Here is a 25,889-nt window from a genome sequence, read left to right as displayed (position 1 = left end):
CCCTTTTGCTTGTGTTCAGGCTATTTTTAGTATTTATATGACGGTCCTAATAAAGAAAGTCAGACTGTTAGTGTTAATATTAGTTTAATACTAAGTCTCCCTTTCCTAAGGGGAAAAAAAAAAAGCATCCAATGTAAAACAGTGTGATGATACCCAAGTTGCCAAAATAGAAAGCTGAAACTCAAACACTGTTTCTTTAACCAAGGCAAATATTTGCTCTGCTAAAAGAAAACAAGACTTCAAGCAGAAATTTCCCTTCTGTCTTTTGAATTTTTTTAATTAGGTTAGAAAATATTTATTATCCAACAACAAAAGGGATAGCCGCAGGGTCTACATGCAGCAATTTACAGTCAAGCAAGGTATTTTATTTAGATCTGGGACTCTTTCAAATAAGTACTTAATGTGAGAATTCCTTAGCAGACCATAAGTGTGGCTTATTTTACTTGTTGAATAACATGGACAGAAAGCTCCCTACACCAAATTTTAATAAATTTGCTTACTGCCCTTGTAAGTAGCAAAAAAAAAAAAAAAAAAAGACTTCAAATGAATTGTAGAGAATGTCAGCATCCTTAACTGCATTCTGGCAAACAGTCTAAAAGACATCATCTGTGGAGTCCAACCATCAACCCCAACTACACTAATTCCTAGTTGAACCAGTATTTTAGAAAGTTCCTACAAGTTGGTAAAAGACATTTTAATTGGTTAATCTCTAAATGTTCCTGAAAAACACTCTGTAAAACAGTAACGACCAACATTCTACTGAACACACTGTTCTAAGTGCTTGAACATTCACGACTCCCTCCTTGTATCCTGACAGCAACTAAATCCAGTGGGCACCACCACTAATCTCATTTGCAGCTGAGCAAGCCAAGGCAGAGAGAGACGGACTGACTCACCAGAGGTTACCCGGCTGGTAACTGCGGGTCTGAGATTCGCACGACTGTGGTCTGACCCGAGTCCGCATCGCAGTCGCCCTGGCACGCCCCTGTGCCTGTGGACGGCCTCGGCTTAAGAACTCACATTATTCATGGGATTTCACCAGAATCGGTTCAAATACCACAACAGTCATTAAGCGGTGAGTTTTTACTTACTATTTAAGTATCTCTCCCATCTTTGACAAATTGTTTTTGGATTTCTCCAGAAAGTTTCACTTGAGCGGAAGCAGAGGTTTAAGAAAGACTTAAGTGGTAAGCAGACCTTAACCTTCAGGACACCCTCTTACTCCGAGAGGGTCTTGGCGCTTTCTTTCCATTAGCATTTCCTCCCATTCTCCTTCCCATTACTCATAGCCCAGCCCATATTTTCCTACCCCAACACCTGGAAGGTCTAAAGAAATCTCCCTTCCGTGGGGGAGGCTTCCCTCTAGTTCTTTAAAAGAAATTAACAGGTGTTATTTTTCTCCCAGGCAGATCCCTAATGACCCAGTGAGCTGTTTATTTTAATTGTACCCATACGCCTTTATACTGGGGGGGCTTATGACGGCCCAATAAAACAAGCCAGGCAATCAGAACTGCCAGAGAGTGCCTGGGATACCCAGACCCTGCGAGATACACACCTCAGCACCTTCTGATAACTGTACATTTATAAGCGGCTAGTGAAGTGAAGTGAAGTGAACACAAACATCCCGGGTTTAAATAATCACAGTGAGCTGAACTCAGGCGGTAAAGTCTACATTTCTGAAGCAAAAGTGCATTTCCCCATTTCCAAGTGGCTCATTTAATTCAATGAGCAGAAAAAGAAAGCAACAAAGATACGTTGCATTGTGTGGGTTTAACATGCTGAAATACCTACAGTTTCTAACTCAGATAATGGCAGGCCTTGGTGAGGAGGCAGTTGTTTTGCTTTTATATAAAGATCATTATTACTACTTAAGAAGCTGCCTTATTCTACTCAGATTTTTCCTAAAACTTATGAATGGGCCCAACTAAAAATCCTCTTCAGAATATTGATGATTGTAAATCTGTTGAGTCAGATTCAGGGGCTTATTAACCAGTCGCAACAAACGGACACCAAGCTCACTGCATTCACCCGTAATTGAGGCTGTTCTATTACTTCCAAAATAATAATAAACATCACTCAAATTTATGTAAGGCTCTTGGCACTATGTTCTCAAAACTCAATGACAGATCTTTTCAAAACTGCTATGTAATATAACAGAATTAACATGAAAAACCTAACCATGTAACATCAGAAGTATTTTGAGTATACTGGGTGGATACGAAGTACGTGCTAATGAGAAGGTATCTGGACACTCTTCCCACTTCTCTTTAGACCTCAGCCCTTTGCCACATTTCCCTGGCGTCTTCCACGTAGATGAATATAACCTGAGATGGTGACCTGACCATTCACAACGTCCCTAAAGCTGCGGAATTCCAAAGCGTAGCTTATAACAGTATCAAGGAGGCAGGCCTATATATAAACAATTTTAATGTCAAAAGACTAAAACATCTTATGAGAAATCTGCCTGGAAAACAGCCCCTTCAGTTATTTTCAGTCTAGCTGAACTTAGGTTATTTGGGGACACAGCATTAAATTTATAAATGTAAACTTTACCAAGTCATTTTCAAGGCCCATACCCTCACGCTGTCACTCATGGGTGGGATATGTTGGGGGAGGGACCCAGGAGGGAGTAGCTGTTAATAAAACAAGTTGTATGTGACTAAAGGTGTACAGAGAAAGATGGATACGGCCAGATCATGTCCATGGCTCAGACGGAGAAGAAACAAGAGTGGGAGATGATTTGTTTATACAACATAAAATAGCATTTACAAAACATGTGGCTCACATCCAAGTGCAATTTTTTTCTTTTTCCACCATTCCTTTTGTATTTCATGGATGTACTAACACTGCATAAACAGAAAACAAGCATTTTAGTATCAAACTGTATTCTGGTCCTAATTCCAAACATTTACAATTGAGCAAGGTTATAAAATAATTTCAATGACATGTTAAGCCTTTTCTAAACCTGGAAATCATGAGTTCAGAAGCCATTCTTTTGAATGCAAAAGTAAATCTGTCAAACCAGAAAGACAGGCATGGATGTCTTCTTAAACTTGTCTGGAGTGAGAGATTTCTTGATCCTTTCAGCATGGATGCCCATGGCTCACAGCCCTTTCTGGAAATATCCTCATATTTCTACTTTGTAGCAATAATAGTGCCTACCTTCAGATTATGGAGGGAGGTTAGAAAAAAATGGATCACCATTTAAGACTTTTCCTTTCTACCTGATCTATAAAGAGGCACCAGAGTGGAGTAGAATGAGATCTGAACTAAGTCCTGATTACAACTCCACTACATACCAGAGGCAGGACCCCTCTGGTGGGAGGGAGGTCACCTCACCACACACCAGCTCTAAACAGTGCATCTCAGCCTTACTGGAAAGGTATTTCTCTTCTAATTTCTCTCTCTTTTTTTAACTGGCTTAAGTGCATTTTTAAGGCTGAGCGCCAAATTCGAATTGTGCTGCTGGAGAAGACTCTTGAGAGTCCCTTGGACAGCAAGGATATCAAACCAGTCAACCCTTAAGGAAATCAACCCTGAATATTCATTGGAAGTACTGATGCTGAAGCTGAAGCTCCAATACTTTGGCCACATGATGTGAAGAGCTGACTCACTGGAAAGAGACCCTGATGGCTGGGAAAAATTGAAAACAAAAGAAGAAGGGGGCAAAAGAGGGTGAGATGGTTGCATGGCATCACTGACTCAATAGACACGAATCTGAGAAAACTCATAGATAGTGAAGGACAGGGAAGCATGGCATGCTGCAGTCCATGGAGTCACAGAGAGCTGGACACGACTTAGCAAATGAACAACAACAAAAAAAGTGCATTTTATTGGAGGTATTTCACTGGACAGATGTGCAGGCATTTCCAAGGAATGCACATATACATATGGAATAAATACACATGAACAACCAGGAGATATTAACAGACCAATGGCACTGATATTAGCTACAATCTAGTGGCAGTGAGGTGCTTTATCCAAAAGCTCTCCCTCTCTCTCACGAGCAAGGCTTGAAGGATTTCAGACCACTGTGTGTGCATGGTCTTGCTTCCATGAGTTTTTCCTGCATTCTTTCTCAAAGTCTTGAAACTTTCAATAAGGAATGACTTTATCTGGTAAAAAACCCATTAATTGTTATTTTCCTACAGGATATATGTTTTGGATCTAGAAAACACAGACCAACTTGTGGAAAATATTTGCAAAAACCTTGAATAGAACTAGACTCCAGTTTAATGACCTTGGCACCCAGCAGAGCTTACAAACCAACAAGGCGCTCAGCCTGTCACCTGTGCTTTAGAGCAGCTCTTTGCCCCTTTCCTGTTTGCCCATTTATATTTCCCTCTATCCTTAAAAGAACCCAGTGAGATGAATGAGATCACTAAGCAATTCAAACTGACTCCTGACTTATGCCCTCTTGAACGCACATCATGCCTTGCCTAACCTGCTGGTTCTTTTCCTAGATTAGAAGGAGTAAGAATGATGAAACAACCAGTTAAAAATGACTAGCCCTCTATCCCACGAGCCCCCTAAGCAATCCTGCCAGAGATCACAGCAAGATAACGTTTGAAGACAGAGCCAGCCACCTGCACTCAATGCAGATGGAGGCAGAAGCACCCTCCTGCCTCCATGATTCAGAGATTCGCCCCACTTTTTTCCTTTAAAAACCGTCCTGGCTGAGCAGAATCTTTGGAATTGGTCTCTGGACACGAGTCTCCCTTTCCCCCAGACAGCCCACTCTTACAGTTAAGCACCTTTCCTCTCTCCTGACATTTGCCTCTCGAATTACTGGCTTATGAGAGGCAAGCAGCCAAACCTTAGTTTGGTTACACCCTCATTACCGTCGTCCTTCACTGAACGAGCCAACCACGATCAGCTTCTCGAGAGAGCCCTATTCCCCAGAGGACAGAATATTTGTCTTGCTATTTAGAGAAGTCTTCAGTGCCAACTCGGAAAGGTCGGCAGAAATTCTGGTGAAAAAAATAATCCGACTCTTTTCAAATAGTTGAATAGCCTCGCAAGTAAACATGCTTATTTCCCTATGATAATGAGGCATACAAATTCCTCCCAAGTTTGAAAACAGAGCCATGCAAATGCATTCCTCAGGCACGAAGGTCTCCCTCGCAAAAAATACCTCAGGCGGGCCTTTTGCTAATACTGTATTCAGGCGGCCCTGGTGATTCTAGAGCACGGCACTCAAATGAGGGGCGAGCGGCCATGCTTTAGAACTAGACAAACTGCACTTTTACAGCAACCTGAGAGAACCGATTTTGGATGCTCCTGCACAATCTGCTTGGTTAGTGTGTCTTGCTTTTGGCCTGGATGAGTAAGGCTGAGTCACCCACCTTCCTGAGCCCCACTCTGCAGTACACAGCAAAACCGCACTAACCCCATCAGAGAAAGCCTGCAACAAAGGGCTGATGACTTAATGTAAATATCCAGAGATCTCAATACAAGTTAATCCAAACATGTCTCACAAGCTTCTGGATCCAAGACCCCCCTGGTTGCCCAGAGTCTTCTGACCCAGCTGTGGCTAAGGGGTGGGGCCTATGAAACTCTCTGGAACCAGAGGCTCTGTGTGAGTTGCAGACAGGTCAGAAACGATCATTTTTTCCCCTTTCAGTCATCTCCAGAAAGAAAAAAAACAAACACGACATCACCAATACAGCAGTTTCCTTTTCAGAAAGAACTCAGCCTTTCTTTGCCATGTATGTCAAGGAATGTTAATAGTGACTTACATGATAACTTAAAAATATAAGAAGAATAATAATAATTACGCACACACAGATTTGACCTAGCCAGGACCTGAAATCAACATGAACAGCCTGCACATGTGGAGACAAAAGGCCTTCTGTGCGGGGAGCGGGGGAGCGGGGCTGCTCCTTCCACTGGCCGACGGGGGGACCAGGCCGGAGACCAGAGGGCAGACGGCTGCCCGCGATGCACAGCCGGGCCCCACCCGGCGCGCACACACCTGCACGAGCCCGCTGACCCTCTCGGCCCCTCCTGTGGCTCTGAAAGAGTGAGCAGTGGGTGGGAAGGCCCCTGGGAAGAGAGGTTCCGGGAGGTGCATGCCCACCTACCTGCTGGGCCCGCAGGAGCGCCGCGTCGATGGCCTCTACCCGCTGTGCCACGGCGTCGCTCACCAGACGGAAGCGGTCGTTGTCCTCGGCCACCGTCCGCTCCAGGCCTTCCCTCGCCCTCCAGGGCACCAGCTCCAGCAGGGCGGTGCTCGCCTCATTCAGCGAGTCCAGCAGGGCTTTGTGGCTCTTGGCTTCCTTCTTCAGCTCCTGGGGACGCAAGCCGAGAGACACAGGCCTGGGGGACACGCCACAGCTAAATGAGCTTCCCCTTCAACTGCCCTCGGGGCCAGAGCCCTTCACAGACAACAGGCCGCATGGGCCCCCTTGGCCGCAGTTACGTTCTGTATACCACAGGTATTTCACACAAGGGAAACCATTCCCTAAGAAGCTCAAAAGGACAACCCCCTTGTCAATATGGCACAATTTCAACTTTGAAACGTAACATCAATGTTTAAAAATTGGGAACCCAAACCCAGCAAGTTAATATGGATTATTCTTTGCTGGCTGGCAACCTCAAAGTAATCGGGAACCAGAACAGATAACTGACGAGAACCTCCTGTGCAGCTCAGCGAGCTCCACTCAGTGCTCTGCGGTGACCTGAAAGGGAAGGAAATCCAAAAACCGGCAGATACATGCATGCGTACGGCTGCCTCGCTGTGTTATACAACAGAAATGAACACAACACTGCGAAGCAACCATACTCTAATAAAAATTAATATCAAAAAATAATCAGGTACCAGAAAACTAAAGAGGAAAGTCTGGACCAGAATCAAGTGACCCTCAAAAGGAGGACACACTGGCTTTAAATCATCCCTGTTGAATCATCACAGGCTCAGTGAACCTAGCCTCCCTAACTCCCTGAACCCACGTGTGGTCATACTTCAGGGATGATGAAAACGGAGGCTGGCCACTTGAGAAGAAAGACACTCAGCGTGGGAGAATACCAATTTTTGCAACATGATTAGGAAAGTCACCTCATGCCATGCACTGACCTTATAAACATGATTATCCTGACCAAATTATGTGTCTCTCTGAAACACTGATCATTGCCCTTTTTTTCCTGTTTTTATGCATAATAGTAAACTCCCACCATAAGGTTCGAGGGACAAACGACAAGACGCTGTTTTTTTGTCTGGGCTCCTAAAAGTTCACACAGCTGGTCCGTTGCCAGTTTCTGTTGGGTCCACGCCCACAAAGGCGCCCTTGAACACATTAGCAGTGACATGTGATAAACATCACTTCACCCCTGAGTGACTAGGCCTCCCTTGAGAGATAACAAGCAGACACAAAGAATATATGTTGGAGCGTACTTTTTGCCTTGCGTGTGCTTGGCTGGCAGCCTCTCCCTTCAGAACCTGTGTTTCGTACGAGAGCAGCTCGACTTCCACCTTGTCCAGCCAGGCGCACAGCTCCTCGTGGGTGGACTGCAGCCGCCGTGCAAGCTGCAGTGCCTGCTCCAGGGTCTTCGCAACGTCCGTGCTCAGCTTAGTGATGTCCTGGTATCTCGCTTTAATGGCTTCCAGCTTATCTTGAATGATTAAAACCTCATCACCTAGAATTTCAAAGGCATGTTATATCTCATGAAAGGGGAAGCAGAGTTCTTCAGAGGTGATGCTACGCTGATGAGATTTTGGGGGGTGGGGGAGAGGAGACACTTTTCTTAAAAAGCTCTGACCCAAGAAAAGTCCTTTCCTAGGTTTGAATCTTTCTGGGGATTTCTGGCTGATGTCAACAACTCTGCAAATGCAAATACAAAAAACTGCCAAGGACCACAGCACCTTCTGTCTTGTGAAAGCACCACCTTGCGTCTATCTGTATGGTCTTTCCGTGTTTGAGGTTAAAAACCACCTGGGTCCAAATACTGAGTTTGTGACTCATTACCTTGTACAAGGTACCTGACCTCTCTGTGCCCCTGAGTACTTATTGTAAGAACAGAGCCTACTTCATAAGGTTGTGATAAAAATTCAATTAGTTTATATTTGCAAAGTATTTAGAATGGTGCCTGTCACAGGCATACACATGTTTATGTACAGCCTGGGTGGTGGTCGTTTAGTCACTAAGTCACGTCCGGTTCTTGGACTCTTGCAACCCCATGGACTGTAGCCCTCCAGGGTCCTCTGTCCATGGGATTCTCCAGGCAAGAATACTGGAGTGGGTTGCCATTTCCTCCTCCAATGTATAATCCGTGTGTGTGTTAAAAATAATAAACTCATCTGTACTGTTCCGACAGATCTTCACCTGACTCTATTTAATTTTCAGACACACAGAAAAATTGCATCCTGGGCTTCAGGTTCCAAGTGTAAGGCTGTAGCTATGATACCAAATTCCTCCCGTGCATAATGAACAGTACCTGCCCCCACAACACGCATGCTGAGCTGAATACAGATACAGTGAGATGTTCTTAAAGCCAAAGGGATTACTAAAAACAAGTCGCATTTATTTTCTTGGTGAGTTCAAGCGCAGAGAAAGGAAGCTTGGGCACAATCACACTGCTGCTGCTGCTAAGTCGCTTCAGTCGTGTCCAGCTCTGTGCGACCCCATAGAGGGCAGCCCACCAGGCTTCCCTGTCCCTGGGATTCTCCAGGCAAGAACACTGGAGTGGATTGCCATTTCCTTCTCCAATGCATCAAAGTGAAAAGTGAAAGTGAAGTCGCTCAGTCGTGTCTGACTCTTCACGACCCCATGGACTGCAGCGTACCAGGCTCCTCCGTCCATGGGATTTTCCAGGCAAGAGTACTCGAGTGGGGTGCCATCTATGTGTCACCAAATAGCACCTCTTTTAAAATTTTACAAACCTGTCCACAACCGCTCTGCCTCTACAACAACTGCCTTCCACAAGTGGAAAGCTAATTTCATTCTGCCATGCAATTCTCTGACCAGTGCTCAGTATTATGAGTAATACACAAAACTTTCATTAAGAACTCAGTGAGATCATGAGAAAAAAGTGAAATCATAGTCCAAAATCCCCTTGATCGGCCTTCAAAGTGTTCTCCAGAACGAAGTCTTGGACTGGCCCCAAAATTCTAAAGTGCTTTGTGTTCTCCCTCCCCCATCTCTAAAATATTCTGAAAGCAATGCACAGTGTTCATGGAATGATGATTTGAAAGGTATCTCACCTGTTGTTCGTTTAAGTAGTTCCAGGCCATTCAGCAGAGCCTGGTCTACATTTTGTTTTCTAAGCTGGATGTCCTCTTGAAGAACCTAAAATACAGGTACCATCTTGTTATCAGCTAATCTTAAGAGAATGTCAACTAGGTTTCATTTTTTTGAGTAAACACCTCGCATTTTCAAATATTCCTCACTGTTCTCACATTTACTTCTCCTTGTTTCAGCACTGTGCCCATGTCTCAGTTCAACTATCGAAATTCTCTCCCCTACTCAGAAAATGAGCTACGTGGAGAGACTGGAGTATTGGTTAATTGTGGGCCTTTGTATACAATGATGAAATAATAAAATGAAAAATGAGCAATCTATTACTGGATAAACTGAATCTCTTCTTACATTACGTGTGATTTAATTGAATCTAACACTCTATATTTAAAATGGATAAACAACAAGGACCTACTGTATAGCACAGGGAACGATACTCAATATTGTATAATAATCTAGATGGGAAAAGAATCTGAAAAAGTATATATATACATATATATATAACTGAATTGGTTTACTGTACACGTAAAACTAACACCACACTGTAAATCAACTAAACTTCAATTTAAAAAAAGGTCATTGTATACAAAGGCAATGTCTTTTTTGAGTACAGGAATTAACCTAAATCATAGCGAACGTAAAATAATACAGAAATAAAGAGAACTGAGAAAATAAGGTCAACTGAAATGAAAAAGTAAAATAAATCAAAATACCCGCAACTCAGCCTGCTGTGTCCACAGCCCCTCGGGGCTGGAGTCCTGGACCGAGAGCCGCCTCAGCTTGTCATGCACTTCACTCAGCCAGTTCATCAGCTCCACTTCATCTTCCCCAAAAATCTTAGCATTACACAGAGCCTGCTGCAGGAGCTCAGACCTGCTGTGGCTTTTCTCTTGAATCTCAATGTACCACACTTGGGAGGAGTCTAGTTTACTCTGCACCATATCTTTATCCTCCCTGGAGCTCAAAACCTTTAAAGACTGGCCAATGCTAACAGCCTGGTGTAAATGCTTATTGTGATGCAGGATGTCATCTTCTAAGGCCTAAACGAGGTTTAAAAAAGGGAAACAGAAAGAATGGACAAATAAAAATGACAACATAAATTGAACAAAAAGATGACACATGAAATGGGTATAAGGTTGAACTGAGGCGTCACCCAATAGCGCGTAACTCAAATGTGTGTCATAAAACCTCAAAGCAAAGGGACAACTGGATCCCACGGGTGTGTGATGGGAACCTTACTTTGTGCTGCTCAATCTGCTCCTCTAGCTTGGACGCCTGGGTTCCAACAGGCTCGCAGTTCGCCAGCCTCTTCTCTGTGGTCGACAGCCACTCGTTCAGCGGCTCTAAGGTTTCGTGAAACTGCTGTGCTACCACGGAGATACCTTCCAGCTGACGGTTCCTGAAAACGTGCCAACAGGAAGGTCATTCGGGGATGAGGAATGTGGGAAGCTGTCAACAGAAAGCTTCACTCATGCTCCTGCGTTCCGCTCCCAACACTTTTTGTAGAAAACATCTAAGGTTAAAATTAAAACCTCTCACACTGAGAGGACAGTTTAAAATAGTTCTTATATTCCCTGTGCTTCCCCTGCCAGGGTTCAATCCCTGGTTGGGGAACTAAGATCCCTCAAGCCACTCAGCACGGTGGAAAAAATAAAACAGATATCTATAAATCTTTTTTTAAAAAAATAATAGTTCTATTAAATTCTCCTTTAATTTTTAAAACTGAACAAAGACCAACCTCAAGAAGCTGAATCTTATGAAAATCTTAAGTAACTCATCGTAATTCTTACAATAGTTATAATCTTAGTAATGGTATAATAACAATAGCAGCAATAATAATGATAATAATAGGCAATATTTACTGAACATGTATTCTATGATTTACAAATTAGTTAAATTCAGCCAGAGCACCAGTTACTGAGACTGTGTTAGTCAAATGGTCAAAATTAGATGCAAGTTTTGAAAAATAAAGCATCCCTTGCACTGGAATTACTAGTAATTCCTCTCCTCCTTTAAAAAATATAGTGTCAGGTACATTTCCCCGAAGCAACATTTATTATTTTATGGACTAAAAATATCAGGAAAGAGAAGAACTATTTCTCTGACTTCTACAAAACAGAGCTTGAAATGCTTTTAGAAGACTCATCGTTTCCTCCATTGAAAGGGGGCCGTGTGAGTTAAAACCTGCTCGAGCGGTCCTTGGTTTCCACTGAGGGCAAGTGATTGTGCCGGTCTGTGTACGGAGAACCTGATTCAGTATCTAATTCTGCGAATCCTTTCTGCTGGGACCAAGAGCTGCTGTCTTGACCTGTCATCGTGTTTAATGCTTAGGAAATGACCTGATTTGAGACATGGATGTTCTTTAGGGACAAAGGGAATTATGAAAAACTGGCACATGCTGCTGAATGTATTGAGTTGGCCAAAAGGTTTGCTAGGGTTTTTCCGTAAGATCCCACTGGAAAACCAAAATGAACTTTTTGGCCAACCTAACAATTTTTGTATCTTTATATCACAAACCACATATGTATATATTTTTAAAACTTTCAGTTGAAACACATTTCACCTTTAAAAAAAATGAATAAATTACTATATTATTTTTACCTTCTGGATGATCACTATCTATGACTCTTCTTTCTAAATTCTATTAAACAGTATCTAATCACCTAGAATGAATGGAAATAACTTTTGAGACTAGGTTTAATTGGCTGTGATTTAAACTGTAAGGGGATTTATTAATCGGTGTGTGAATCACAATATGACCACAATCCCTCCACTTAATACTACTGTGAGGATGGCTTGGGAAAAGGACAGTCCTGGAAGAAAAGCAGAGATCTTGGCTTTCATTCATTTAAAAAAAGTACTGAGCACCTCTCCCATGGTAGTAATAGTAATTCTAGGGCATTACACAGAAGGAATAATCTACTGATACACGTTAAAGGGAATGTGGAACTCCCAGCCTCCGTGGGAGCCCCTTACTCACTTGTCCTAGAACATCGTTTCCTTCTACCCTGTAATTCAAGATTAGACAAACCCTTCTCTGCATTATCCTATGAAGAGTTCCAACAAAGGCAGGAATGAGTGGAGACGCTCATTCTGTTCAGCGGGTCATCTGTTTCCAACCCAACCAGTAGGCACTCCAGTGTCACAATGACTGGACGTGGGTCAGTGGAGCGTCAACGGAGAGAATGAAGGAGGAACTATACTCAGTATCCCACGACAAGTGGTAAACCGAAATGGGGAAGAATACTTTTAAAAGAATGTATATATGCATTCTTATATGAAGTGAAGTTGCTCAGTCATGTCCGACTCTTTGCCATCCCACGGACTGCAGCTTACCAGGCTCCTCCGTCCATGGAATTTTCAAGGCAAGAGTACTAGAGTGGGTTGCCATTTCCTTCTCCAGGGGATCTTCCTGACACAGGGATGGAACCCAGGTCTCCCAAATTGCAGGCAGACGCTTTACTGTCTGAGCCACCAGGGAAGCCCACATTCTTATACATATGTATATATATATACACATACACACACATATGTGTGCAACTGAGTCACTTTGCTATACAGCAGAAATGAAAACATCATCATATCATCATAAATCATGTATACTTTAATAAAACAAAAAAAAAGAAATGTAGTGAAGCCCAGCGGAGCCACACTCCAGCTCCTCACCTTGGTAAACGTCACAGCACCCTCCACCAGCCTCACTTCCCAGACACCTCCCACTCCACTTTAAACCAGAACGTGGGACATCCCTGCTGCAGCCGCTCAGCCTTCGCACTTTCAGTGCTTCCACTGCAGTGGGTGTGGCTTTGATCCCTGGTTTGGGAACTAAGATCCCACATGTCGCAGGGTGTGGCCAAAAATAAAATAAAATTAAGTAACTGAGGGCACCATTTAAAAAATATTATTAGACAGTCAAAACTTAATTAGAAACAAAAATAGAAAAAAACAGAGGTTGCCTGTCACCTCCCCACCCCAGGCGGGGTTCTTCCGATTCTCCACTGCCATGGCACCCTGTGTGCAGGTTTCACTCTGAACCATCACATTCGTCCCTGCTCTTCAATGGCCACCAAACCCTGCTACGGTATTCCCTGAAGGTAGTAGGGATGATCTGACCAGTGCAGCCCCGGAATGCCTGGCCTTGCCTGATGCGTGGCAGGCAGGCAATAACTAATGTTACAAATGAATGAAAAAAGGACCCTGCGAGCGATACACTGTTCTTAGAGAGTTGTAATAGGGACCTTCCTGGTGGTCCAGCAGATAAGAATCCACCCTGATCCCTGGTCGGGGAACTAAGATCCCAGACGCTGCAGAGCAACTAAGCCTGCACACTGCGACTACCTACGAGGTCCACGTGACGCAACGAGAGAGTCAGTGCACCGCAACAAAAGATCCTGTGTGCTGAAACTACGACAGGTCGCAGCCAGACAAATAAACAGATAAAAACAAAAACACACACACAAGAGTTGCGAAAGATCTGGGGACTACAAGACATCCCCGTCGGAGGAATGAGACGAGAAGCGCCAGCACCCCTGCCCTCTATGTTCACATACGTGACAAACACAGGAAGAGAACAGTCTGGAAACAAAGTGGGACCAAAATAGAGAAGTCAGTACAAAAGCCACTGCCGCTCTCCTCAAACCCTGGCAGCATTTACGTTACCTCGTTTCGGCCTTACTAAGCAGCGCCTCCCATCGGCTATCCAGCAGACTCAGCTGTTTCAAAATCTTCACTTTATCCGGAGGTTCTGCCGTGGCGGCGATTTTCTCTCCTTCCCGTTTGATCACCTCCACAGTAGATTTGCGGTCATCCAGCAATCTTTGGAGAAGCTTAGGAAAAAATAGTAAATAAGAAAACAATAAATAAATGGAAAGGAAACAAAGGAATAACTGTATAAACATATGCAAAACATATGCTTTGTAGCATACTTTTGACATGTGACAAAAATCATGTTGGATGGGTTCACATACAAAAGGATTTGAGAAGTAGAGCTTTTTCAAACACCTCATCCTATTTAATGATTCATTACTACTGTGTTAGACACTGTGGTAGAGGCTTTTCGCAGTAAGTAAAATGAATATTGGTAAGGCCACTAAACTATTCATTCTCAACTTTTTAATACAAGATAATGGGGTAGAAGGATCCTTCTACTCAGGAAAACATCACTGCACTGGAAGCGCAAAACCCTCATTACTATAGCGAAATGGGAACGCCCTAACACTCAACCATGAGCTGTCCCACTGAGACAGAAAGTTCATTACAAATCATCACAATTTTCAAAACCTTTTCCCACATTAAACAATCTACCACAGGAGGGAAGCTGAGACTCAGACCACTTCACAGGTCAATGAGGCTGAAACCGGAGGCTCCTGGCTGCTTTTGGGAGGTAGGATAGCTCCTAAAATTCTTTATGAGGATAAAAACGAGCCTTTAACTAGCATTTCCACAACGACCAGAGAGTGGAACATTTCAGAAACCTTCAAAGTTGGCGAAAGAAGACTAACATTTAGGACTGAGCAGCAGAAAAAAAAGTCAATCCAATTCTTCATTTCAAGAAGCCTGGAAGGGAGTGTTTGACATAGGGAGCCAAAAATCAGGATTCCCTTCCTCCACTTAAACAAAACAAGCATTTCAGTAATAAGTGCCAGCCCCAGGCCCCACGTGCAGAGTGGTGAGCAAGGCACACGGAACGCTGAACACCACTGCTGCCTGAACCTGACCCTGACTGATCCTGGAGGACCAAAGCCACGGACAGGCACCCAGGGGCAACACGCCATGGGAGGGTATCCCGTCACCCAGGGGCAACACGCCGCGGGAGGGTATCCCGTCACCCAGGGGCAACACGCCGCGGGAGGGTATCCCATCACTGCCACTTCGCCACCAAGCCCGCTCTGCTCCGTGTTACGCAGCAGCCTGGATGGGAGGGGGGTTTGGCGGAAAACAGGTGCATGTGTGTGTATGGCTGAGTTCCTTTGCTGTCTACCTGAGACTATTACTACGTTGTTAATCAGCTATACTCCAATATAAAACAAGAAGCTTAACAGCAATTTAAGAGAGACCACCACATAGGAGGGGAGAGGAACAGGGTCCAAATGAAGGGGAAGAGACGTCCTCTTTTAACACAGGTCAGAGATCATAAAATCAAAGTAGGACAGGTGGTTTAGGCAGTAAAAGGAACAATTAAGTGGATTACTTTCAGTAAACTTTAACGAATAGCTTCTAGCAATTAAGAGCAAAGTCAACAGACAGGTTTTGTTGGCTAAGCCTTGTTCATTAACTCTGGGTAAATACTAAAGGTTTAAATTAAATCATGAATGGTAATAGTCATATTATTTTATTTAACACCATAGTATATATTTTATATTTATTACATTATAGAAATTACATATTATATTTTATTACGTATTATATGTATCAATTTTTTTCAAAAACCAAACAAATGCAATGTGTTTCCTCTTATGCTTCTTTATTCCTTACCTCTAAATCTATTTCTAATTAGTTAATTTCTCAAGATACTAAAGTCTTCAAAGAATTTTCAGAGAGAGTAGTACTGGATGCCAAAACCCAACCAAGCCTCTGAATCCATTCCTTTTTTTAAGCGTGTTGTCTTTTTAAAGGTAAACCTTATCAACACACTGTATGCCAGGAGCCCCCCAATGCCATGAGTCATTTCAAGCCGTGGATGACACGAATCAATACTGGACGGGTCATTAATGTTTCCCAATGACCACAGAAGTTGTATGTGTGGCCCTAAGGCGTCAGCATCCCTCTAAGGAGTGTCTTTCCAACTGGGTCCTGTATGTGCAGCGTCAAAAGACACAAGAGCCCAGTTTTGAACACAGGGATCAACTCTCTGCCTCGTCAGTACAGGCTGAATCATAATAAACTGCCCATACTGACCTCATACAAAGACAACTGCATATGCACCAAACCAGTACATCAAAGAACCGTGATATCTCTGTTCGAAGTCACCTTTTCGCTGAGTGAGGTCGTCCTTGACTGCACTATTTTTTTTAAAAAATTGTACACGTCCCATCTCCACTTAGCACTTACTGTCCCCAGCTCTACCCGCTCTCTTCCCAGTTCTTAGCTCCCACCCGGCTTTATTTATCAGCGGCCAAGGTTAACACTAATTGCTTACTTTTGTTTACTGTCTCTCTCTCCCTGTTCTTCCCTTCCCATTAACACTTAAACTTGATGAGGGACTTTTATGTTTTTAATTTGACGGTATAGCTCCAGCACCTGCAAGGATGACTCACCTGTGGCAGATGATGGACGAATATTGGTTGAATGACCAACAAAACAAGGTCTAGAACATCGATTACTGGTTAATGAAAACATTCTATTAATACAGACAGAGTCACAAGGTAAACGTTTACTCTCGTTATTAAGGTGTAACGGGAAACAGGAAGCGCGCACCGCTAACTCACCTTCTGCTCCTGTATCTGGGCCTTCACCACCTTGAACTCGGCGGACGGGGCTTTCTGATTGGCCACGAGCTCCTCGGTGTCGCCCATCCAGCTGAGCAGGGACTCCAGGGCGTCCTGGAAGCGCCCGCAGTGCAGCAGGGCCTCCTGCAGCTGGGCTGCCCGCTGGGCCACCTGCACAGCCGGGGCCTCAGTTACCACCGTGCTTGTGAGGAACCACACACGCCCACCAGCCCGCCCTGTCCAAGCTCGTCTGCCCACTGATCACAGATTCTCTCTTCCTTCTCACTTAAAACTTACTCAGGAATGCAAACTAGTACAGCCACTATGGAGAACAGTGTGGAGATTCCTTAAAAAACTGGAAATAGAACTGCCTTATGATCCAGCAACCCCACTGCTGGGCATACACACTGAGGAAACCAGAAGGGAAAGAGACACGTGTACCCCAATGTTCATCGCAGCACTGTTTATAATAGCCAAGACATGGAAGCAACCTAGATGTCCATCAGCAGATGAATGGATAAGAAAGCTGTGGTACATATACACAATGGAGTATTACTCAGCCATTAAAAAGAATACATTTCAATCAGTTCTAATGAGGTGGATGAAACTGGAGCCTATTATACAGAGTGAAGTAAGCCAGAAGGAAAAACATAAATACAGTATACTAACGCATATATATGGAATTTAGAAAGATGGTAACAATAACCCGGTGTACGAGACAGCAAAAGAGACACTGATGTATAGAACAGTCTTATGGACTCTGTGGGAGAGGGAGAGGGTGGGAAGATTTGGGAGAATGGCAATGAAACATGTAAAATATCATGTAGGAAACGAGTTGCCAGTCCAGGTTCGATGCATGATGCTGGATGCTTGGGGCTGGTGCACTGGGACGGCCCAGAGGGATGGTATGGGGAGGGAGGAGGGAGGAGGGTTCGGGATGGGGAGCACATGTATACCTGTGGCGGATTCATTTTGATATTTGGCAAAACTAATACAATTATGTAAAGTTTAAAAATAAAATAAAATTAGAGAAAAAAAAATAAAGTGAATTAAAATGCAAAAAAAAAAAAAAAAAAAAACAACAAAGCTATGGTTTTTCCCGTGGTCATGTGCAGATGTGAGAGTTGGACCATAAAGAAGGCTGAGCACTGAAAAATTGATGCTTTTGAATTGTGGTGCTAGAAAATACTCTTGAGAGTCCCTTGGGCAGCAAAGAGATCAAACCAGTCATTGCTAAAGGAAAACAACCCTGAATATTCATTGGAAGGATTGATGCCGAAGCTCCAGTACTTTGGCCACCTGAAGCAAAGAGCTGACCCACTGGAAAAGATGATGGGAAAGATTGAAGGCAGGAAGAGAAGGGAGTGACCCAGGATGAGATGGTTGAATAGCATCACTTGACTCAGTGGACATAAGTTTGAGCAAACTCCAGGAGATGGTGAAGGACAGAGAAGCCTGGTGTGTTGCAGTCCATGGGGTTCCAAAGAGTCACGCATGACTTAGTGACTAATAGCAAGCAATAGTACAAATTACTTTTTCATAATGGATTTTAAAATTCATAAATATATTTTTGGAAGAGTATACTATATTACTGCATAAACTATCACTTTTATATAATCTTTATTTCCTGGCCAAAAAAAACTTGCTGATTTCATTCCTGAAATAAAATGAATGTATAAAAAAAAAAAAAAAAAAAAAACTTACTCAAGGCACTCCTCGTGGGCAGGATACAGACAGAAAGGAGACAAGCTCATCAGCAAGTCAGCCCAGCAGATAAGGTTACCCTCTCAACCCAAATGCCAAAGAGGAGGACTCTCGGATTTTGGATGTATCCAATACACCAATGATTAGCAAAGAAGGGTTCAAATATTTTAAGGTTACTGAAAGAAACAGTGCCTTTTTCATTTTTACCATTATCCATGGGGTTCCACTATTTCCTACGTTGAAAATCAAGGATAGTAATTTTTTTAAAGACTAAGATTAAAAAAAAAAAAAACTATTATTTAATAGAGAGAATCAGAATTATATTCAGCCACACAAAATAACTATGAAGTATCCAATTAAATCCCGCCAGCTCCAAGCTCTATATAGGCCTTTCTTAACAAGACAGGGCCTTTGTCCTCCAGTAAATGGAGTCTCTGTGTCCCACACAGACATACCCTATCGTCCCCTCAAAGGTCTTTTCTTTTTGGACTGAACAAGTACTTGGCAAGACAGTTTAAGTACCATGGAATATATTTATACCTGACACTGCATCCCCGTTTGTGTGAGTAGCACTACAGTATGAATCAGACTCTAAAGAAGGATAAATGCTGTCTTGAGATCTGGCCACCAAGGAAGATTTCAGAGCAGGAAAAACTCCAAAAACAATTCCCTCCAGCACCAGACGAGCCCTGCCATCCCAAAACCCTTTTCTGATCATTTCTGTCACATAAAGAGCTGCTGTTGTGTTTCAGCATCATCTCCTTAAGCTATCAGAGTTACTTTCCAGTGTTTTCTGTCACGCTCATTTGGGAAAAGAGGGGATCTTCATTTCATCAAATGACATTTGGACTCAGCCATCTATAGGGCGGACAGACACATGGCTGCACTGTGTGACCTGCTACACAGTGCGGAATGAGCTGCTGATGAATGAAAATTAGGTTTCACATACAAAGTGAGATTTCCAAGTTCTCTGGAAAATAAGTAGACCATTTGGCAGCAGGGAGCCCAGGCCCCTGGGTGGCACTAACCTGAGGCGCCAAGCAGCCCCCATGCCCTCGGAGGTATGTGCACGGTCCCAGCCCAGGGCAGAGGACCTGGCCACCGTCCAGACAGGGCCCGCCTCACCCGGCTCGCTGCCTGCGTCTGTGCCCCCAGCCCTGGGGACACCTGGGATGGGCCATGGGTCACAGGGCGGCCAAGGAGCAGGCAGGGCAGGGAGGCTGGGCTACGGGACACAGGACTGGGGGTCCTAGAAAACGCTGGCGAACAATCTGCAGGAAGGACAAGGGAGGGAGCGCCACACCACCTTCTTGTTGAGGGTCTTCCAGCGCGCGCCGGCGTCGTCCAGGTCGTGCTCCAGGGCCTCGGTGCTGGCGCCCTTGGCGGCACTCTGGATGAGGCCCTGCCCCAGCCAGTTCACATCCTGATGCTTCACCTGCAGGGGTTCGATCTCTTCTTTTTGGAACACCTACGTTTGAAAAGAACAGTAATTCTCTGAATTAGCGTACCTAACAGTCACCAAATACAAACATCTGTTCCATCAGCCAATATGGATTATTACAGATAAAGATAATCCTGGTTGCCTAAGTCATGTGTTGTTGCCTAGTCTGCCTTACAAATACTAGTAAAAAACTAAACATAAATTCATAATATTATCATGACCACTCAGAAATATTCAGGAATGATATTCTAGCTGCATTTCATCAGATTACCTATAAAACGAAAACAAGAGTGGACATGTCTTCTGTATCGCTTCATTATCACAGCACTAGGAATCTCCTATCACTCCAATTTAACTAGTAAAAAAAGGTTTAGAGTGGCATTATTTCATTCTTTTTTCTAAATGTCATTTGCAGCAACATGAATGCAACTACCGATTATTATACTAACAAAGTCAGAGAATGACAAATACTGTATGATATCACTCATACACAGAATCTAAAATATGACACAAATGAGCTTATTTACAGAGCAGAAACAGACTCACAGATACAGAGAACGGACTCATGGTTGCCAAGGTGAGAAGGGCGGACTGGGACTTCAGAGTTAGAAGATGCAAGCTGTTACACACAGAATGAATAAACAACCAAGTTCTGCTGTACAGCACACTCAACCCTACTCAACATCCATTTCATAATGAAAAAGAACAGAAAAAACCAATATGTACACCTTTATGTATCCGTGAGTCACTCTGCCGTACGCTAGAAATTACCCAGTGTATGCTTCAATTCAAACTGAGGCTCTGTGACAACCTGGAGGGGTGGGTGGTCAGGGGATGGGAGGGAGGCACAGGAGGAGAGGATGCATGTGTACCTATGGCTGACCCATGCTGACGTTCGGCAGAAACCAACACAATACAGCAATGATCCTCAATTAACAACAAATAAAAACTAAGATGGATAACAACAAAGTCCTACTGTGTATCACAGGGAAGTATATTCAGTATCCTGTGATAAACCCTAATGGACAAGAATATGAAAAAGTGTACCTATATAACTGAGTCACTTTGCTGTATAGCAGAAATTAACACAACATTGTTAACTCAACTATACTTCAATAAAATAACTTTTTAAAAAGCCAAAAAAAAGGTACAGAAAATGCCAAGTAGCAAGATGATAAGATGGGCCTTCCTGGACAAGAATCCTTATGGGCTCTTCTAAGCAGGCCTGCTGCTAGCTGGCATGACATCGGAGCCTCAGCTGGAAATGGGGGTCACTGACAAGAAGATGAGCTGAGCCAGAGGGGCCACACGGGGACACAGACGGCAGAAAGGGGCAGGCGGGCACTGCAACAGCATGGACGCCGACACGCCCAGCCCCTCAGCCTCCGCCAAGACACCAATGGGCGCGCGAGAGGCACAGAGGCCTCCCCACCGGATCCCAGCACACGTGGCTCGCACGGCCACTCTGTGGGCCCTGCCTGCACTGTCGGCGGCTTTCCAGCACCTCCCAGCCAACCCTCCAGCCCACCCAACTTACAGGCCGCACTGCCTGCAACTGGCAAAGTATCTAACTAATGTGTTAGAGTAAAATGCAAGTTCCACAAAAACGCCAATTTGTTTTCCTTAGAGCTGCTCTATTTCCTGGGCCTACCACAGGACCCAGCTTGTAATATGGACCTGGTAACTACTTGCCAAATGAATTATCAGTATAGAAAATTGTATTCCTATCTTGGGGTGGGTGATGATCATTCCTCAATAGATAATACTATACGTCAACTCTTTCATAGATAATACCAATGCTTTAATATACGGCCTGAAGGTGTCAAGAGGACAATAAACTCATTTAACTAAGGAAGGAAAGCTTCAGCTGGAGATTAAGGGAAAACAAGGTTTGGGGTGCTGAGTCATTATACTACATAAATGTAACAGTCCAAGTGAATGAATAGTTAAACAGAATATAGGAAAACACAATAAAAGCAAATATCAAAATAGGAGTTGAGAAAACACTACAGGCACAGTATGGAAAATAATTCTGAAAGATGTAGAGGCTGCCAAACTCCCCAGACTTTGGCCCATGCCAGCATATGTCTGTGCTATAGTATGAATGAGTACATTAAAGAAGAGCAAACAAAAAATGCATGATCACCTCTTCTAAAAGTCCCCTTTCAGCAAAAAGCCCAAACTTTCTGACAGTTTCCACACTAGCTAATTGCTTCTATAGAACAATACTCAATATAAAAAGTCAATTACACACAGAGAATTATAGGAGTTCCCCAAATCACGGGGACAAATACATAAAATTTTTCATGATTTTTAAAAGGCATTAATGTACCTAATAAGTCAACAGAAACACTGCAAGTTAGTGAAAACAGAATTCTGCCATATGATCCCACTTCTTTTCTATACCACTTTCCAAGTTACTATTTCTAGGAATAGCTGTAGATATGTTTTACTACTTACCAAAAAAAAAAAAAAAGAGGGGAGGAAAATGGCTACATTTTTAATTCCGGGAACTTGTCTGGTACATAAGGATTCAGGGAAGTTTTGTTCTCGCCCACAGCTAGTTTTCGGTGGAGAAGGCACCACTCCAGTACTCTTGCCTGGCAAATCCCATGGACGGAGAAGCCTGGTAGGGCTAAGGACTGAGTGACTTCACTTTCGCTCTTTACTTTCATGCACTGGAGAAGGAAATGGCAACCCACTCCAGTATTCTTGCCTGGCAAATCCCAGGGACGGCGGAGCCTGGTGGACTGCCGTCTATGGGGTTGCACAGAGTCGGACACGACTAAAGCGACTTAGCAGTAGCATAGCTAGTTTTCAGGGCAAAAAACAACAAAACTAATAAAAATGTTCCAGTAAAGTGTCTTAACCTCTCGTCTTGGTTTGAAAGGAATGGATTTCAGGGTTGTCTATCAGCATAGTTCTGGCTGAGTCTAGTAATTTTCAAAAGTGCTTCTCAATATTCACTAAGGGTTTAAAAAAAAAAACTACTAAAGAATCTATATACTCTAAGAGTTTAATTACTTTCTACAAATAAACTACAAAATCCTTTATAGTAAGCAAACACTCTGTTAAGCTCTCAAACTAGCACACCATTCAATGCAAGGAAAGGGCATGGCTAATTAGATCAATTATTTCACAGACTGATAGCATCCAAAAGCCTTATCTCTCAGTAACAAAATACCTAGGAAGAGAGACTCTCCCTAAGGCTAACCCTCAAGCATACACACACAAGAGAAGCTTAAAATAAAGTAAAATTACCTCTGAGGCAAAGTTTACCAGAAGAGCTTAGGAAAAGGACCAAAATAGCTGAGCTTCAATCTAAGTGGGAAGAAAAAAATTACAGGCTTGACAACCGACGTCTCCCTCTGACAAGGCTGCACCCTTCACGCGCTCACTTCACTCAGCACTTAGCAAAAGGGAAGGCGGGCTTCGTGGACTGCAGAAGGCAGCACAACCGCTTTTCCCCGCATGCAGAGCTGCAGAGAGAACACTTTGAGCACGTGTACAGAGTCCTCAGCTTGAGGAGAGCACTTCTCAGACCACAACAATGGAATACTGTGTTTGCTCCTTCCTAAGCCCCTTCAAGCGTAATAAATCCCATATAACTGCCCTTAAGTGGCAGGACCTTAAACCACAATTTGTGGAGAAGCCTAAGCTTAACATGAATTCACAGTGGAGGGGGGGCATGCAAATGAAGGGGAATGGCCACCATCCTACCACCAGGAGCAGGAACGCAAACAGCTGGCAGTGATCATGCTCCTCAGGAACCATCCCTAATTAGCTTGCAGTGATCGATGGATCAATGTCTGCCATCTGGCTGGGTACCAGTCAACCACCCCTTGCCCCCCGCCCACTGCACCCCAGCCAGAGACAGGACAGGACTGACCATGGTCAGAGACACCAATGACCACCTGATGGCAAATTTCCCATCCCCATTAATTACCTGAGCAGAGTGAAAGCCATTACAGACAGGGTCCAAGGTTCCTGCATGGGCCCCTGTTTTCCGGGGAGCGGCTTGCTTTCTTACTGCTCTGAATTGTGAGGAGCACGGCTCACAGACCGCCTCCATCTCCTGGACAGAAAGAGGAGCCTCCACACCCTCTTGGGATGCTACGTTGGATTCTTCTGAATCGTACTGTGTCAATACCGTCAGATTTTCCACTAAACCCGTGCCACCCCAATCTATGACATTTCCCCCCAGATCTGTGCAAGAGACAGCCAGCTCCTCGGGAGAGTCTCCCACAAATTCCCTCCTTTGGGCAGTGGTTTGGAATTCTCCTGATCCGTAGGTTCTTCCTTCTTCTCTGGGGTTAGAAATGCACTTGCTTTCTCCCTCTCTTGGCAGAATGAATGAACCACCCTTAAGAGCGCTCTCTCTGACATCATCCTGCAGGCAGCTGTTTTCACCACGGATTTCCCTTTGACCATGGACAGGTTTCGTTTCCTCTGGTGGAGAAGCATCATGTAAAATCATCTTGAAGTTGTCATCAAGGTGGGTGCTTCTGCATGAAAGCAAGGGCATCTTCTGTTCGCTGATGGAATTAACAGAAAAAAAGGGTCTGTATTGCTCTGCGGTGTGAGCATCTTCCACAGAAGACAGGCTTCTGATTTGGGACGGGTCTCCGGGGAAAAGGCGCTGCCTTTCCTCCCTCTCCGCCGGAGGGCCGCACAAGCCAGAGTCGTCCTCCTCCGACGGGAGAGAGCTAGTAGCCCCTCTGCACTTGCCAGCCTTGGCAACAGCATCTGACAGATCAGCAGGTTCAACAAAAGAGCTTTCACTTTTGTTTGCATAATCCACGAAATTGGCCGGGACGAACATTCGCCATGACCGTCTATGCTCTTTCTTTTCCGCATGGGATTTGGCTTTGGGTAAGCCTGTGCTCCGGATGACGTCGCTATTGAGTTTGAGGGCATCAAAGATCATCTTTTCATCGAGCTTGTGGGCTTCACGGCCTCTCAGCTCGAACGCACTGGAAGAAGCAAGGGGACCGTTGGAGCACAAAGAGCTGACATCCAGTGTTCTGTGACTGTAGGGTAAAGTCCGGTCTGTGAAGTGCCTGGAAGACAGGCTGCCCTTGGAACCCGAGTCAATCTGCTCATTCAGCCTAACCGTGTCATAGATGGAGCGCTGGGGGACATAGCAGTCCTCAATGTTGAGATCCTCCTCCTCCTCACCTTTTCCTACGCAAGGGGGATTCTGACGTAAACAGTCTGGTCTGCTCAGCGGCTTCCCCATTGCGGAGCCTGTTACAACAAACACTGCAGCTCTTGACGCAGAAAGTGGGAAGTAAGGCCAGGCATGTTCCAGAAAAGCACACTTCTGAACAGAACTATAAAGTGTCTCCAGCCCAAAGATGCATCTTAGATAACACACGTCATCACAGATGAGGGGCTGAAGGCCAGCAGCAGGGCACCAGTCCACGTGCAATCCTCCCTTTACCTGGTTGTGTGAGAATGATTCTCAAAAATAAAGTGCATCCAATAACAGAGAACTGAAGTCTCCTCCCCAGCCCCTGGAAGTTCCCTTTCACATACTCCAAAACACAGAAAAAAGAAAACAAATAATACACTTATCAGTGGCTCAAACACTCAGAACATTCCATTGTCGGTCCATTTCCCTTTTTATTCTAATTCTGCATCTGAGATTTCCAGATTACAATTTCCCCAGGAGCAAGCATCTTTATCCACTGAGTGTCAATTTCAGCAGAGGTCTGGTTAATTGTAATCCACTTAAACACAGCTTGCAAAACTCCATCTCTTATAAATAAACCAAGGTTCAGAAATTTAAAAACACTTGGAGACTTGAGACCACAGACTATTCCGATGAAGGCACAGATCAAGTCTTCAGAGAAAAATAAGTCTAACACACTGTAAGAAAGTTCAAATTTTCTTTTACTCTTTTTGGGAGTAGCTATAAATAATCCTGATTCGAAAGGCAGGCTCTTCCCATATTAAGCGTCTTCGAGGCTATTCAGAATTATCCAAAGAGGAAAAAAATAGGCTTTTGGAAGGCCAGGCCGGCACAGTCTAGCAACCGTTCGAAGTAAATAGACAGCATGGTGTAGTATAAACTCCATTCAG

General features: G+C 44.0%; 1 protein-coding gene across 25 annotated transcripts in view; it reads right to left on the bottom strand.

Annotated features, from left to right (window-relative positions):
- DST (dystonin) overlaps positions 1-25,889 on the bottom strand; it is a 520,430-nt gene that overhangs the window by 65,811 nt on the left and 428,730 nt on the right. For 21 of the 25 annotated variants that reach the window (XM_027524344.1, XM_027524350.1, XM_027524347.1 and 18 more), the window contains 8 exons: positions 19,671-19,832; positions 16,661-16,831; positions 13,893-14,059; positions 10,473-10,632; positions 9,947-10,273; positions 9,200-9,284; positions 7,394-7,635; positions 6,084-6,290 (listed from right to left, as the gene is read on the bottom strand). In XM_027524344.1, the coding sequence (XP_027380145.1) occupies positions 6,084-6,290; positions 7,394-7,635; positions 9,200-9,284; positions 9,947-10,273; positions 10,473-10,632; positions 13,893-14,059; positions 16,661-16,831; positions 19,671-19,832 (1,521 nt within the window). The remainder of the gene's footprint in view (positions 1-6,083; positions 6,291-7,393; positions 7,636-9,199; positions 9,285-9,946; positions 10,274-10,472; positions 10,633-13,892; positions 14,060-16,660; positions 16,832-19,670; positions 19,833-25,889) is intronic. The other 4 variants (XM_027524353.1, XM_027524355.1, XM_027524369.1 and 1 more) reach the window with 1 other exon arrangement.

The sequence above is a fragment of the Bos indicus x Bos taurus genome, chromosome 23, assembly GCF_003369695.1.
Source record: "Bos indicus x Bos taurus breed Angus x Brahman F1 hybrid chromosome 23, Bos_hybrid_MaternalHap_v2.0, whole genome shotgun sequence".
In the NCBI taxonomy this organism is placed as follows: domain Eukaryota; kingdom Metazoa; phylum Chordata; class Mammalia; order Artiodactyla; family Bovidae; genus Bos; species Bos indicus x Bos taurus.
The sequence above is the reverse complement of the archived record's forward strand: the minus strand, read 5'-3'. Positions and strand labels throughout refer to the sequence as shown.